Raw genomic sequence first — 14221 nt, forward strand, 5'->3', positions numbered from 1 at the left:
TTTGACAAAAGTTTTCAATTAAACAAACACGTATCACTGAACTGCATAGATCATGTTTCGCATAACGAATGACCTCATCCTTATTGTCCAATGGAATAATCGTTAACCCTTTCTGACTAATATGTTTCAAACTACATGTTAACAAATATCTGCAAGAAAAATGTCTTCAAAAGTGTTTTAGTCAATTTCTAAAGACGAATAAGTACATTAAAGGTCATTTAAATTGACATCTTCACTCCTTTTTTAAAGAAACAGTTGTACTCAAATTGTTTGTTTGGAATAGTTTAATAAACAAAATCTGAAACTTTTGTCAGTTTCATGTAAAAATTGTCTATGCATACTTACTAAATCGAAATAATAGCGACATTTAGCTTTGTTAATATATATATAACCGTAAGTTTTAAACTCCAACTAGAGTACACCAACTATCTCTTCAAGAATGACGAAACAAGAACAAGATGTTAGATTGTATCGTTCATTAAACCATGATAACCTGGTATAGGGGTTACACATGTTACAATACTTCAGACTTATTGTTACAATACTTCAGACAACATTTATGACTATTGAAATATAGTGGGATACAGTTAAGTAGTTTGCGTGTGAAGTATATTAACATCAGTACAAATAATGTAATTACTTAATAACTACAACATGTTGAGTTATAAATCCAGTTCAAGTTTTCTGACACCGAGCTTGACCTTAGATTTAAAAAAAGTTAGACATGGTACATGTCCGCAGGGTTAATTATTCTAAGCGGGTATATCATTCTTACAACGAGCCTAGTTGAACCTCGTATATAAAGGGACAATAAATAGATATTAATATCTTTGGCTGTTTGATACATATCAATTAATAGACATGTACAAATAATAGAAAATGTATACATTAGAAAATATTTATAAAAGGTAATTATTCTGCATTTGAGATACATTGATTTCGTTTTTGATAACGATAGCCTACCTAGTATATAGGATGCGACTATTTCCCTGAAACATAATATAAAACCAGAAAAATTGTAATAGTTGCAGACCATACACGCGTGCAGTTTTGTTATGCACGATTACTCACCTGTTAAAAATTGCCTGACTATACAAATTTTTAACGTTCTTTTTCTCGATATTCGTAAATATATTCAAATATCAAAATTTCCCTTCATATAGGCAAGATGCAATTTCCAAATGTTTGTTTTTATACAGAAAAAATAGCAAATTGTTTGAAATAAAGAAACCTGGTTGTATGTTTTTTTAAGAACAGTTTTTCTCCCTCGATGTGTATGGTACCTCTTATAGAATTATAACACTTTTATGTCCTGATTTAGAAAATGTGTAATAAGCTTATCATTTTTTGAGCTTTTATTCAGGCAAATAAACCGTACCCAATCTGTATGAATTTAAAATAAAACTAGTTTCTGAAAGTTAGCAATTTTACCTTTTTGATCAAACCCATTGTTATCTATAAGATGTAAAACTGCTCTATAGATGGGTAGGAAACAAAAACATCCTTTTTAAATATCAATGATTAGCAAAAATTGATTTTAATTTAATAGCTAAATAATGTATTATTTTTTATAACATCGATTGTGTGCATATTTATATGTATTTAAATATTTTTCATTTTGGATATACTACATGTACTTAGCGAAGGTACAAATGTACAAGATACAAATTATGCACAGTCATAAATTAAAGCCTTAAGTTCGTGTATATGTTGAACTGTTATACCACTGTCCCAGGTGAGGGGATAGTTTGGATCCCGCTAACATGTTAAACCCCGCCACATTCTGTATATATGTGCCTGTCCAAAGTCAGGAGCCTGTTATTCAATGGTTGTCGTTTGTTAATGCGTTTTATATGACTTTGTGTTTTTCGTTAATTTTTTGTACGTAAATTAGGACGTTAGTTTTCATTGTCATTTCGGGGCCTTTTGTTGCTGACTATGTGTTAAAGGCTTTGCTCATCATGGAAGTCCGTACGGTGACCTATAGTTGTGTTACCTGGTCTTTTTTTCACTCTAGAATTTCACTTTGTTCGTTTATGTAAAATTCATTGTAGGATGATTTTGTTTTACGCCTGGCAACACATCTTACATTCTTAGATGTATATATTAAAAATTTATTTTCAGAATTGCTTGGTAAAAACAACACAGCGTCGTATCTAAATGACACGCTGCGCCAAATCTTGAACACGCTAGTTGACCATGTAACAGCCCACAAGAAATTCCCGTTTCCGGGCATTTGTTTTCCTTGAGCTTAACCTCTTAAATGTCCCTTGCTTCGCACAGAAACAGAACATGTTAATTTACAGTTTTTGGTTTGACTTGGCTCGTGATCAAATCAACATCATATCCTTTTCTGGATCTACGAGTCTAGTAAGTTGAAATTTTACATCAAAAAGCTAAGAATCTATGTCTACAGTTGACCTAGACTATTGCAAGTCTAGCTAGGTAATTGGAACTATGTTAGTGCTGTGGAGCCCTTAACTATTAAAACAAAATCATGATTACTCGAGTAATAAGGCTAACGCTTTATTCAAAATAACTGATTTTTTTATTTAGACATATTTACCGCCTCGGTGGTGTGGTGGTAGTGTGCTCGCCTCTAGTGCGGAAGGTCATGTGTTTTAACCCTTGCCGGTCAAACAAAACACCAAGGAGTATAAGAGAAAAGACTGGTCAGCTGTAAAACCAAAATAATGAGCATCATGGATATGATATTGCATGTAACATGTAGATAAAACACGTTCAGCTTTATTTTTGTGATGAACGGTGTGTTTTCATAAAGAGAAATACTGTATGAAAATGACTCTGCAAACCCTAAATTCGGGTAATTTATTGTAATCTTATAAGAGATAAGTGAATAATCTCAGGATTAAAATTAAACAAAATTTCCAAATCAAAGTTTTCCATTAAGATATAGAAGATGTGGTATGAGTGCTAATGAGAAAAATCACCATGCAAGTAACAAATTATAAAATTAACCTATTATAGATCAAGATACAGCCTTTAACACATAGCTTTGGCTTACACCCAACAGCAAGCTATAATTTAGGTCCCCGAAATGTACCTGTGTAAAACCATGCAAACTGGAAAAACCAACGGTCTAATCTATAAAAAAAAAAACGTCGAGAAACGAGAAACACTTTGTCGTTTTAAACGATATTTCTTAAGATATAAACAGAACTCAAACATAAATGCAATAGTACTGAAAGTCAAAGAGTTCAAACGTAACAAATGAAAGTAAACCAAAGATGTCAAATTACTTTTGTTGTTGATCGTTTCATTATAAAAATTAGAGATTACTGATAAATGTTAAGTTTGTTTTATTGTTGTTGTTTGTTTAAAGGCCAAAGTTAATTAACTTTTATCAAACTAATTCAATGAGATATCTGACAGAAGAAACTTGGCAATGTCATGCATGGTCAGAGGGAAAACAAATACGACAGTAAATCGGAATATAGGTCCTGGATTTCGATATATCGAGATAATCAATGGAAATAAGAAGGAAAGATTGCTTTTACCTTTGAAACTCCTGGTGAAGTTATTAAGTGCAAATATTTTTATTCATATTTCTTGTCCACGTTTCGGCCAAATAAAGGCATTAGTAGTATACCGGTGTTCAAAAGCCATAAATCAAATGAGAGAAAACATATCTGAGTTGTAAATTAAACACAAGGAAAACAAAGGAACAACTGGACTAACAGGAACACTGAATATGACATGAATATCAATTATATGGTCATTTTTATAAATTTCTTATTTACAAAACTTTGATTTTTTCGAAAAAACTAAGGATTTTTTACCCCAGGAGTAGATTACTTTAGCCGTATTTGGCACAACTTTTGGGAATTTTGGGTCCTCAATGCTTTTCAACTTTGTATTTGTTTGGCTTTTTAACTATTTTGATCTGAGCGTCACTGATGAGTCTTATGTAGTCGAAACGCGCGTCTGGCGTATACAATTATAATCCTGGTACTTTTGATAACTATTTACACCACTGGGTCGATGTCACTGCTGGTGGACGTTTCGTCCCCGATGGTATCACCAGCCCAGTATCAGGACTTCGGTGTTAACATGAATATCAATTATATTGTCGTTTTTATAAATTTTCGGTTTACAAAACTTTGAATTTATCGAAAACATAAGGATTTTTTTTTACCCCAGGAGTAGATGACCTTAGCCGTATTCGGCACAACTTTTTAGAATTTTGGGTCCTCAATGCTCTTCAACTTTGTATTTGTTTGGCTTTTTAACTATTTTGATCTGAGCGTCACTATTGAGTCTTATGTAGACGAAACGCGCGTCTGGCGTATAAAATTATAATCTGGTACTTTTGATAACTATTTACACCACTGGGTCGATGTCACTGCTGGTGGACAATTCGTCCCCGAGGTTATCACCAGCCCAGTAGTCAGCACTTCGGTGTTGACATGAATATCAATTACATGGTCATTTTTATAAATTTTCTGTTTACAAAACTTTGAATTTTTCGAAAAAACTAAGGATTTTCTTACCCCAGGAGAAGATTACTTTAGTCGTATTTGGCACAACTCTTTGGAATGTTGGGTCCTCAATGCTCTTCAACTTTGTATTTGTTTGGCTTTTTAACTATTTTGATCTGAGCGTCACTGATAAGTCTTATGTAGACAAAACGCGCGTCTGGCGTCTAAAATTATAATCCGGATACTTTTGTTAACTAAGTGCAACAAAACCAAACCCCAACATACATGTAGAAACAGAATATTTGATCACAACAGTCATATTCCTGATTAAGTACAAGTTATTTTTGGAATACACGAAGGGTTGAACTTGGGTTTGTTACTAGTCAAAACTTCAATATTTGAAAAATTCCAACACTTTAACAACCGTGAATAATGACACTTATAGAAGGAAAATGTGCAAATATATCAGTTAGTTCATGTTGTATATATTTTTATAATAAACAAGGTTGTTAATGATATCTGATATGTTCCTAACGTCGTAACTACAATCCCCTTCCCTTTCATGAATTTGACCTACCGAATTAGACTATTTACCAGATTTGTAATCACATAAGCAACACGACGGGTGCCGCATGTGGAGCAGGATCTGCTTACCCTTCCGGAGTACCTGAGATCACCCCTAGTTTTTGGTGGGGTTCGTGTTGTTTATTTTTTAGTTATCTATGTTGTGTCATGTGTACTATTGTTTTTCTGTTTGTCTTTTTCATTTTTATCCATGGCGTTGTCAGTTTGTTTTAGATTAACGAGTTTGACTGTCCCTTTGGTATCTTTCGTCCCTCTTTTGTAACAGAGTACCAATGTGTATATACATCCAGGTCCTTATATAATAGCCAATTTTACAACTTTTGAAAGTTTCAATGGAAATAATACTCTGTTTTCATTGATCGAACCTTAATTAAAAGTTGGTCTTTTTAAAATGCGTGTATAGACTTAGTCTGTCAACAATGCACAATTTGACATTAACAAATACCCCTCAAGAACATGATATATCTGTTTAAAACGTCATCATTACGTCATATATTATTTGACGTCGTAATTGTCGGCATGATAGCGCTATCAAATTTAACGAAAAAAATTTAGAGGATAGTTGTCCCTTTTCCTATATGTATATATAAAGTACGGTATTGCATATACAGTTGTTAAATGTCTGTAGGGATAAGGCATTTCTTTTCTAATATCCAGTGTGTTAAATTCAGTTTAGGGATTCGTTTATACCCTGTGTTGAGTTTTTCACAAACAGAACAATGAAGAGATTGCAACATCTCCTGTTGTGACCACGAGCTTGACAAGAACTGATCTTTTACTTTCAAATAACTAGTGTACACACTTTCATCACTTCCCACGTGCTTTAAATGTAACGCTAGTTCTTTAGGAGATGGAAAATCTATGGAGGAGATAAATGTACCTTTTGGTAAAATGTTTCGTATATTCGGAGCTCCACGGTACACTGGGAGTATGCCAAAACCGTCCTGATAGAACCGGAATGCCTTTTCAGTAACATAGTCTTCACATAGAGTATTTTCAAATGCCAAGTAAAATTTATATACTTTACTCAAATCTTTTAGACAGGCGTCATCGTTCCAGTAAAAAGGTAAAGAACCACACTTTTTACCGCACAATCCAAATACGTCAACATCTATATATTTTTTCATCTCCTGAATGTACTCGTTCCTGTTTGATACAGCAGTACAATGGCTAACTACCCAAGCAACATTTTTCGACTTTTGAAGGAATATCCTTGAGTAGTTTTTCTTTGTTTGTATTTCTGTTCTTGCCAGTTCCCCGTATGGAAAAGATATATCAGCATCTGCTCTATAGCTGAATACCCAATCAAATTTATTTACCCATTCTTTTTTCAAAAAGTTTTTGTTTGTATATGTTTCAGATTCAATAGAGATGAATACCCATTTCTGATTGGATGACTTATTTGGAACCTTACCATCAAGGCTAGTATGATAAAATAACACAGCATCGCTATTACCAAGTGAAGTTTCATCCGATGCTATACCAATCTTGCAATTCCTGAACGCACAATTCCTAAACTTGAATGTAAGCAAATCTTTTGGTGTGTCGTTAGGGCGCTTAATCCATGTAATTGAATATACTTTCGTGTATATATTTTGATCTGAATTACCTGTTGAATTTGTTTTTACCCTCTGTCTCGGAGACGAAATTGTATAAGTTTCATGTGATATGCTAAAGAGATGAGAAGTAATGAGCAGAATACACATTGATATCAATGCAAGTTCATAAAACATAGTTGAAGACGGACAAAAGTGCATCTTGTTGGACCAGTCACCTGAAATACATTATAGATTCAACGTCTTAGATATTCGTTATACGAGAAATGCAATTAATGTTGATACAATGAAATAACATTAACACAGATAAATTCATGACAAAATTGTGTTTTGGTGATTGTGATGTATTTTTAGATCTTTATTTACTGAACATTCTTGTTGCTACAATTAGCTCTATCTATAATGAACTTGGCAAAATAATTACAGTGGAAAATATTTTTCTAAAAATTTATGAAAATTGTAAAAAAATTTACTATAAAGGGCATTTACATCTTTAAGGGACAACTGACCATTTTGTTTATGTAAACTTGTTTGTAGATCTGACTTTGCTGAACATTATTGGTGTTTACAGTTTATATCTATCTATAATAATATTCAATATAATAACCAAATTCTGCAAAATTTCCTTAACATTAGTAATTCAGGGGCAGCAACCAAACAACAGGTTGTCCGATTTGTCTCACAATTTCAGGGCAGATATATATTCACATGATGAACAGTTTAACCCCGCCAGATTTGCTCTAAATGCTTCGGTTTCAGAGATATAAGCCAAAATCAACAGGTCACCCCTATATTCTGTTTTTAGCCATGGCGGCAATCTTGGTTGGTTTGCCTGCATGCTCAAGTCACACATTGTTTAAACAAGGCACCCCAATGATTATTATGGCCAAGTTTGGTTAAATTTGGCCCTGTAGTTTTAGTGGAGAAGATTTTTGTTAAAGAATACTATTTTTTTTTAAAAGGGTTAAAAATTTACTATAAAGGGCAATAACTCCTTAAGAGGTCAACTGGCATTTTTTTTCATTGTGACTTATATGTAGATCTTACTTTGCTGCACATTATTGCTGTTCACAGTTTATCTCTTTTTATAAAAATATTCAAGATAATAACCAAAATCTGAAAAAAAATCCTTCAAATGACTAATTTCGGGGCAGCAACCCAATTACGGGTTGTTTGATTTGTTTGAAAATTCAGGGCAGATAGATCTTGACCTAATAGACAATCTAATCCCCATGTCAGATTTGCTTTTAATGTTTTGGTTTCAAGAGTTATAAGCTTTCTTCAAAGTAAGAGAGCATTTAAACTAAAGCCTAATGTAACTGTTTCGTAGTTGAACAGTAAAATAATGCCTAGAAAATATCCTTCAGAAAAGGGATACGTTTTATACCAAAAATATTGACAGAAAATTCTGTGAAAAAATATGCTTTAAATAATAAGTGAAAGTGACACAATTTTGAATTTCAAAATCATTATTATTGCAGAATTTAACTATTAGATTGGCTTGCACAGTAGCCCTTTGTCTTATTTCTCATTATATAGATTATGAAAGTAAACTTTTTGAAAAAAAAATGAGCTTCTTCTTTTCAGGTTTCTGTATCAGCTGCTGTATTGTATATATATTTTACCTAAATAACTTGATATCAATCTCAGAAATAAAATGATGGGACAAACCATGACCATTTTACTTTAATAATGTTCAATGATGATTAAATTTGACAAGAACTTGCCAAATCAATTCAATTTTGTGTGAACACATCTTTTGACTTAATAAGCTAGTTTTTGCTCTCATCATTGTAGCTTACTTGGTAAAGAGATAATAATATCAGCAAGATTTTAACTTATAAAATATAAATATAATTTTCTTTGCAATGCATTTTCTGACTATTGCTATTTTTTGTGCCTTTGTCCATCCGTAGGCTAACAATAATTTGTTAGATTTGTCACCGATGAGTTAAAAATGATATTTCAATTTAAACGTAAAAAATGATATTTTTGCACCAAAAGGAGATAAATTAGAGTTTTTTTTTTTTAAAGATATCAACATTTTTAAAGTCATCTGTGGCCAAACCAAATCGATTTGTCTGGGTGATTCTTGTACAATAGTATAACATTGTATAAAGTTATAACAAATAGGGTAATAAATAAAAGGGGAAGGTCTGGTAAGGGCCGGTTTTGGCCTCAAATTTTAAGTTCATCTGACGAGAGATGTTGACGCTTTTTAGATACTTAAGTGTCTAGTTCAATTGATTTAATTATTTTATGTGAAAGATTTGAACTGAGCCGTGGTGTAGTGGTTAGTGCATCGGACTACTAACACAAAGGTTCCTGGTTCGATTCCCGTTCGGGATGAAAATTTCAGGAACTTAATTTTCGGCTCTCCCTTGACACCATTTGCGAGTATAGTCTTGAGGAAACGATGATAGTCCGTCGGAAGGGGACGATAAATGGCTGACCCGTGTTAAGAGAGAGCCATATCTCTTGCACGTTAAAGACACCCTTGTAGATTTCGAAAAAGAGTAGGCTAATGCCGCTACAAGGCAGCACTCGCACCCGCAAAGTGGAAAGGGATTAATATAAGTTGTAAAACTTGTTTCCCAATCCACTATAAATAAATATGTTTAAACTAAATTTGAACTGATTTTGTCATTAAAAGGCTCCGATCATAGCTTAATTATGAACAATCGATCAAATATGCCAAAAAATGTCAATTGTCAGATCGTTTTTGTTAAAAATGAAAGTGGCCGCATCCGTGTTCATCCTCAACCTTTATATATGTTACGTATTATCATCAAATACAACTTACATTTCAATATTATGAATGAACACAAATACGGCGAAAAGTGAAATGCTAAAAGTGTGAAGATTTCAGTAATTTGGCATGACTTTATGATGCTAGAACCCGATATATGTGCATTGTATTGTCAAAAACAGCACATATTTATGTAGCAGAACCATTGTTCTTTCCAATAGATAACTAGAAGTTTACATTTAAACAATTTTGTAAAACTGCTATATTTTGGGGCCAAATAAGGGTCTTCCCGGAACTTCTCCTTTGTAATGAAAAAAGAAAAAAATATTTAAATAATTCACAATCTTCTAATTCTGTACTTCCTTGCCAAACTCTCAATAAATCTTTTCATTGAATAGGTCGCATATCAGATATCTACCTTATACAATTCCAGGAGATGTTTTATTTTTTCTCTCTAATTTTAATCACAAAAGGAGACTTGAGTCTTAGTTATACATTTAAGACTGTATATATTGGATTTGAAGGGAAGATGGAGTTATTATGATAATCTATGATAATACCATGACTTTGATAGGCATATACATGGCATGTTACTTGAAAGTATGTGGACTACATCCTTTAAAATTTAAGCTGCAGCAGTTGCCTGTATGTTTTATGCATCAGTTTAACCCTGATCAAAACAATTTCATTCTACCGAGTACTTTATCACTATATCAGCTTCACATTTCAACTTATTTAGCAATACATGTACACACTTATGGTTTTATAACATCACAGTACCAAAATTGCACTCAGTAACCAAATTGCACCTATTCAATAAAAAAAAGCTGCAACTTACAAGTTTTCTTTCACCATGTGAAGTTATCTAATTATCATACCAGCATCTTTTTCTTTAAAAAATAATATTTGAAGCAAGAAATAATGTCAAATGGTTCGAAATATTAGAAGAAATAAAACAAAACACCTGTTTATATTCCAGTTTTAATGATTTGAAATTAACAAGGAAATAATGAATGGAATTTGGGTACTAACCTCATTACAGATCATGGATTGTTTGGAGGTCAGTTCAAACCCATTTGTCTATGACTCGACTTACATGGACTCAAAATAAAACTGGTGTAACTATATTGTAAACAAGGATAGTCTACAAAATAAGCACAGAATAGACTTTTGTCTGGTTCATAAACATAAACAAAAGTTGTTGACCAAACTGGCAATATAGGTACAATTTGAGTACGCTCATGTTAGCAACTTCACAACTACCAATTTATTTTCATAACCCCCAAAAATGTACAAACCTAAAGGCAATAAAATGCTTTGCTACACACAGCCTGATGTATATTTAGCAAATTAAAAACACGAAATGTTTTATGTCAGTTGGAATCAAGCATATTTTAATTTTGGACTCTTCAAACTTCAATATGGACTAATTTGAAAACAGGTATCATGTGAACCCAAACATTTCTATTCAGCAGCAGCCTCTAACTATATACATGTATCTCCTTAATTTTATATGATAGTCCTACACAAATATTGAAAATGTGTACATTTAATTTTTTTCTAGCTTCTGTCATGTGAAAGCGCTACTTTTTTGGTCACTACTTATGTGTTGCGTCTAAATAAAATTGTAACACTTTGTAGGTGACTTACCAGGTTAAACAAATACTTCTCTAGAAACAGAAAAAGACAATTTGGAACACCAACAGCCATGTCAGTATATCATATGTATGAATAAAAACTCAGATCAGAATAGAATGGACAATATGTTAGATATATGTCCTTTTGAGTAGTAAAGAAAGTTATCAATAATTCTGCAGATAATGCAAATTATTTTTAAAGTCAAAACTGTTTTGTACATTTTCTAATAAAAATTTCACACAATTAGTGAAACATTCAAAAAGGCTAAACTATTTTTTATTACTGAAAGTTTCAAACAAAGACAAGTGTTTTATCTACCAAATACCTCATGTGAAATTTTTGGAGTTAAAGGGAAAGGAAATTCTTCTGCAGCGCACTGGTGCATGTCAATTGTATATTTACTTACCAAATATATTTTGTTATCATGATACTGACGTCGAAATTATCAAGGAGTACGCATCCAAGGAAAAAAGAAAAATAATAAAAACACCCTGTTCTGTGTGCACCTCCTGCCAAACTAGTATTTTTGCAATATATATATATACTAGATGAGTAATAATCAATGCAAATATGGTATTTTTTTTAAGAAAACCCCAAAGTTTTGTAAAAAAACACACACCCAAAAATGTTGTACTATAACCCAAAATCAGTTATAAACTTTCTTTTTAGTATTGAACCTTTTAGTACAACTTCATAGATATCCATTCACTTAAGTTATTGTCTGGAAACCAAATGTGTCTTCTTGAAAACAACAACAAAATGATGAAGCATTAGTCGACAGCAAATTTTTGATACGTTTGTATTTCCCATTTCCATTCTCAATTGTATATTGCTGCCATATAATAAAAACTTGAAAATTAAGCTTACAAAATAAATATATGCAAGAAATGACACTGAATTAGTACATGACATTGATGTAGAACCCACAAACTGAAGAGGATCATGATCAGGAATAAGAATGTTTTTTTGATCGATTTGTTTTTTTTCACCGAAGCTCTTCAGCGCTATGAATTAAAATTATTCAGTCAAAATTTAACACTAGTATTAAGGTTCATCCTAACGAATTGGCAAATACGGCCATATTTTCACCCAAAAAACTACTGTGTATACACTTACATGTGCGGTTTGGGAAGTTTTAAATGTTTTTAAATATTTTATAAAAGTTAAACTTATTTTGCATATCTGAAAGATAAAATCGTTTTGAACTTATTATTTTATTTTAGACAAAACTATATGTTAATGTAGCCTAGAACTTTCGTCCTGAACATGCATGAAATATTTGCCACTGAACGTAAAGCAACCAATAACCAATCAATATATACGACATTTTCTTGGTATGAAGCTGGCATTTAAGGTATCGCCTGCCTCGTATTAGTGATAATACCTCTTTCCAACTATAGATAGTAAATCTAGCTTGTTTCAATAATGAACTCTATAAATTTGCTTGCTACTAAATAATTTGTGTTTAAATGAACAATCAAATATTTTAATCAACTTTACTCATGATTTTTTTCTCCGTCTATGGTTATAATAAAATTTAAGCCCAAAAATAGAAACGCATTAGACTTACCTCAATGGCACTGATGCAAATTTATTCACGTATGATTTTACAAACTAACTATCTGAATATTAAGTTTAAATCATAGAAAAACTATTCGTTATTGGAAAATACTGTTTATAATTGTCATTAACTTCTAGATAAATATCTTGAAAAATCTTTGAAAAGACATAATAATTATAGATAATAATATATATACACCATTTGGAAGAAAATTCAATATAGATTGTAAGGGATAACTAGTTTAAGTGAGATAGACAACTGCAAATTGACAATTTATTGCAGCTGGGACATACATGTACATGTCATACATGAGTAATAAAATCTAAAGGACCCAGGTTGTCCATTCCTTCATTGATTTTTTAAATATCAAAGACTACTAGCTAATTTCTTTGTCATCTTATAGTTCGTTTCTGTGTGTGTTGCATTGTCGTTTGTTTTTTGTTAACTTCAGTGATTCTGTTGTTTCGTTGTTTTCCTCTTATAGTTGATATGTTTTTAGTTTGTAACCTGAATTTGTTGTTGTCTCAATCTATTTTTGACTTTAAAACAGCGGTATACTACTGTTGTTTTTATTTATAACAGGTGGAAATTGTGTCCATTAGAGAATCTGTTTCGCTTAAGTATAATATATAAAGAAAATGAATTTCGATTTCCTGTTTTTACAAAACTAAACTTTTCGAATAACTAAGGATTTTCTTATCTCAGGAATAGGCTTCCTTAGCCGTATTTGGCACAACTGTTTGAATTTTGGGTCCTCAATGCTTTTCAACTTTGTACTTGTTTGGCTTTATATACCTATTTATATCTGAGCGTCATTGATGCGTATTAGATAGACGAAACGGCGCGTCTGGCGTATCCAATTATAATCCTAGTACCTTTGATAACTATTACGAAGATTTTTATCGCCTCCACACGACCTCTTATGATAAACTAGTATTGTCTGAATATCCTTTACATTTTTAAAAAACATTAAATGTATTTATTTACCTGTATTATTAAAACCGTGTTTTTTTTCATAAATGATTATTTTCGAAGGGTTAAATATTTCGAAGTGGTGTCTTGACATGGCTTTGTTTGTTTGCTTTTTGGCATAGAATGTGTGTCCCTTATATTCTATTAATTATGCATTTGCATTCAGATATCGAGGATCAAATTTATTCGTCCATAGTGTGTTAATTTACGTTTTTTGATTGAGTTAAGCCTGCCAATTGATATTTTATCGTGTGATGTTATGCTATTGTTTCAGAAAAGGGAGAAGGTTTGGTACCATTAAAGCGTTTAATCCCCCTGCAAATGTTTGCACCTGTCCTAAGTAAGGTATCTAATGTACAGTAGTTGTCGTTTGTTTATATATAGATTAGACCGTTGGTTTTTCCGTTAGAAAGGTTTTACACTAGTAATTTTGGGGCCCTTTATAGCTTGTTGTTCGGTGCGAGTCTAGGCTCCGTGTTGAAGGCCGTACATTGACCTATAATGGTTTACCTTTATAAATTGTTATTTAGATGGAGAGTTGTCTCATTAACACTCACACCACATCTTCCTATATCTTTATTATACAGATTCTTGATAATTACGATTTACTATAACAACCCATGAGGTATCTATGCTCAAAACTTTACGACCAACAAATATTTTCTGCAAGATTTTCCTATAATTTTGTATTCCTAAAAAACGAGCATGTGTTTTTTTTTCT

At 32.1% G+C, this 14221-nt stretch overlaps 1 protein-coding gene across 1 annotated transcript in view; it reads right to left on the bottom strand.

Moving 5' to 3' along the window:
* Positions 1 to 5638: 5638 nt before the first annotated feature.
* Positions 5639 to 14221, bottom strand: part of LOC134722852 (uncharacterized) — a 239738-nt gene continuing 231155 nt past the window's right edge. The window contains exon 10 of the mRNA XM_063586483.1: positions 5639 to 6798. Coding sequence (XP_063442553.1) covers positions 5639 to 6798 — 1160 coding nt within the window. The remainder of the gene's footprint in view (positions 6799 to 14221) is intronic.

This window comes from Mytilus trossulus, chromosome 6, assembly GCF_036588685.1.
Source record: "Mytilus trossulus isolate FHL-02 chromosome 6, PNRI_Mtr1.1.1.hap1, whole genome shotgun sequence".
Lineage (NCBI taxonomy): Eukaryota > Metazoa > Mollusca > Bivalvia > Mytilida > Mytilidae > Mytilus > Mytilus trossulus.